This window comes from Culex pipiens, chromosome 2 (genome assembly GCF_016801865.2).
Source record: "Culex pipiens pallens isolate TS chromosome 2, TS_CPP_V2, whole genome shotgun sequence".
NCBI lineage: Eukaryota > Metazoa > Arthropoda > Insecta > Diptera > Culicidae > Culex > Culex pipiens.
The window spans coordinates 116214345-116217384 of record NC_068938.1 but is presented as its reverse complement, the minus strand read 5'-3'; the positions used below and the strand labels follow the sequence as shown (position 1 = coordinate 116217384).

At 35.1% G+C, this 3040-nt stretch overlaps 1 protein-coding gene across 2 annotated transcripts; it reads left to right on the top strand.

Annotated features, from left to right (window-relative positions):
* The first annotated feature begins 647 nt into the window (after positions 1-647).
* LOC120429684 (YY1-associated factor 2-like) lies at positions 648-2438 on the top strand. Of its 2 annotated transcripts, none has more exons than XM_039594716.2 (2): positions 648-962; positions 1201-2438. In XM_039594716.2, exons 1-2 carry the CDS (start codon positions 824-826, stop codon positions 1509-1511), a joined length of 450 nt encoding a protein of 149 aa, XP_039450650.1. In that variant the 5' UTR covers positions 648-823; the 3' UTR covers positions 1512-2438. The 2 variants fall into 2 exon arrangements, 1 of the variants encoding a protein (XP_039450650.1); XR_005607465.2 differs by having other exon boundaries at positions 821-962; positions 1186-1344.
* Positions 2439-3040: the final 602 nt, after the last annotated feature.

Genomic DNA, 3040 nt, shown 5'->3' with positions numbered 1-3040 from the left:
CGTAGACATTGTTGCCAGCGATTTGCTGAACATTTGGTGCGATAAAAAAAAATACCTGGCAACAATGCCAGGCGAATCGAAGAAGAAGATCAACAAAAACAAAATGCGAAGTATGGGATTTGACAGCGAGCATTTGGCGAAAGTGCGGCGCGTCGTTTCAAGGCTGATATGCCGCGTGTCTTTCTCGGGAATACGCACAATAAACACACTGGACTCACAATGGCGGCCGTCAGCTATAAAGTCAACTTCGTTTTCATACATTTTAAATGGTTTTCAATCAATTGTAAAAGTTTTCCGAATGAATTTTCACAAGCACTCAGCATTAAATCTTTGTTATGCCTCCTGATTTTCTGCGAAAAAATCTTTGTTATGCCTCCTGATTTTCTGCGAAAAAATCACTTCGTTTTATTTGTTAATAGAATTTATTGAATTGATCATAAAAATACCTTTTTGTATCAATCCTACCAATAAAACAGTTCTTTCGTTTCTAAAATTAACTGTCATTTCAAATTGATGCCGACCACTCCCATTTTGCTATAAACACTGTCAAAAAAGACATAAAAGAGTTAAGCGAAGCTGCCTGCCATTTTGGTGAGCTAAAATGATGCTCATAAGAGAACAATGTTTATATCAAGAGCAGCAGAAAAACGACCGGGTAGGTAGCCAAGGAGGAGAACGATTAAGAAAGTGACGTTTGTTGCAGCCATCATCAAAAAGCTGAAAAATTGTTCCGATTTAATTGCAGTGTTCAAAATGTCTCAGTTTTTATTGCAAAATTAGCCCAACATTGAATATTCGGGTCTCTAGACGTTGAATACAAGACATGGATAAGAACAAATCACCAATTCGTCGTGCAAAACGCCAATCAAAAGTAGTAGAGGAGAATTTTTGGGACTGCAGTGTGTGCACCTATAGAAACACAGCCGAAGCGTTCAAGTGCTTAATGTGCGACGTACGGAAAGGTAAAGGGAATTCCTCTCCTCTTATGCTATGAGTGAAAAGAAGTATAATTTCTTTAAGAATTATTTTTGTGCCTTTTTCTTTTTTATAAGGTAACCATAATCATCAATCAGGTTGTCTAAATACAAAAAATATAATTTCACTCATACTGTAAGAAAGGGGATTGTCATACATACAAATATCTGTACTGCCAAAAAGAAGGGGATGCATTATAATTAATTTCAGTTTACTCGGTTCCAGGCACATCAACCCGCAAACCTCGCCTTAACTCGGCGCTGGTAGCACAACAAGCGGCAACACAAGCCTTTCCCGGGGCCTCAGGAACTCCTGCGCAGAACTCTAAGTCACCAGGAAGCAAAACATCACGGAATAAAAACAAAAGATCGAAATATCCTCCCCGACTGAAAAACATCGACCGATCTAGCGGACAAACACGAGAAGTCACAGTAAATTCTGTAACGGTTGTAATAACCGAATACAAACCGAAGTCATCAGTAAGTCGGCATGATTCAAGTGAAAGCTTTAGTGAGAGTAATGATTCTAGAAGTTAAACTAATTTAAAATACATAGAATAATGTTTCCACAGAGAACTTATTTATTGTAAAAATGTCAACATTTTAACTAAACGCATAAGACAGTGAAGAAATGTATTGAACCTTAAAACGAATTATGTGAATAATAGCTTCTAATCTGCTCAATGTTCTTTAATGATTAATTTATTTTGCACTACGTTATGATGTTTGTGTTTTATTTTTAGTTTTGAAAATACAAACGGCACAGTTTCGTCCTTCATTATAACGAGTATTTTAGGTAAAATTCTAAACAACATTGTAAAACAATATTTCAACAATGATATTATTTTACCAACTACGAGAAATCACAACTACTTGTAAGAGTAAGAAAATTGTACTGATTTAATTGTAAATTCCTTTAAAACGCGATACAATAAATTCAAAAGTATGCTTTAAGAATAAGTTCACTAGCTACACATTTGTTGCAATGGATAAAAACCAACTGGATTAGGCAAAGTTAAATTTTGTGTTGAAAGGTGACTTACAAATTTCAAATCACTGCAAACAAACTGAGAAATGGAATAGATTTATACTGCCACATACTTCAGTAGCAAACTAAAACATAAAACTGATCGAATAGATTAAACCAATCATGCAACAACATTCAAGTCACACGAACTTAAACATCCGGATGCAATTAAATCAATGTTATGATCAAAAGCTTATGAAACCTACCGTTATGCATTTGATAAACATTACATTCTGAATGTGCAGTCGACAATTGAAGAGCAGGTTTAAAGCTAACATGTTTTACAAGCAACAAACATAGATTGTCCTGCATTGTCAACCATGAAGATGTCCCGGATATTGAAAATATTGCTAAGATTTGTCAAAAAAAAAGTCTAGCCATAGATTTAAAATAAACTCATAATACGGCAAACAACTCTGAAAAGTGTTTTTAATATATTTTTCCTCCGAACAAATAGTGTCAAGGACCCTGTGAAAATAAAATATTACAGCCTACAGGACCAGGGAGCACCAAAACTTCTAAGCACATTTCTTCCTCTTCTGTAGATTCAGAAGTGTGTTGCTGCTTGAATCCATTTAAATGAATCATCTTTGCGCACGCAGAAAAATAAGGCATATTTGGATCAACAAAACCTTTGTGGATATGAAAATCAAGATTTTGGTTGAATCAACGTTAAACTTCAAAGCAACTTTTTCAAAACAACAAAAGATTTAAGTGGCACTGAGTAAATTAACAGGAAATTTTGATGCATATTTTCAACAAAAATACACAAAAATGTCACAATATTTTTCTGCGTGCCGTTAATTTACGCAGAAGACCTAACCTATTTAATGAGTGTGATGTTTCAATGTATTGTAGTGCAATGGCGTACTATCCGAGCATGGGAAAATAACACGGAAAAACCAAATGTTGGAACTACTTGGGCAAATAACAGCGACCAAAAAGTGCCCTTGGTTGCCAATTAATGGTAAAGTACCATGAAATTATACCAAAATCTTGTATGTGGAAGACTACAGCAATACCAAACGGTGGTATCCTA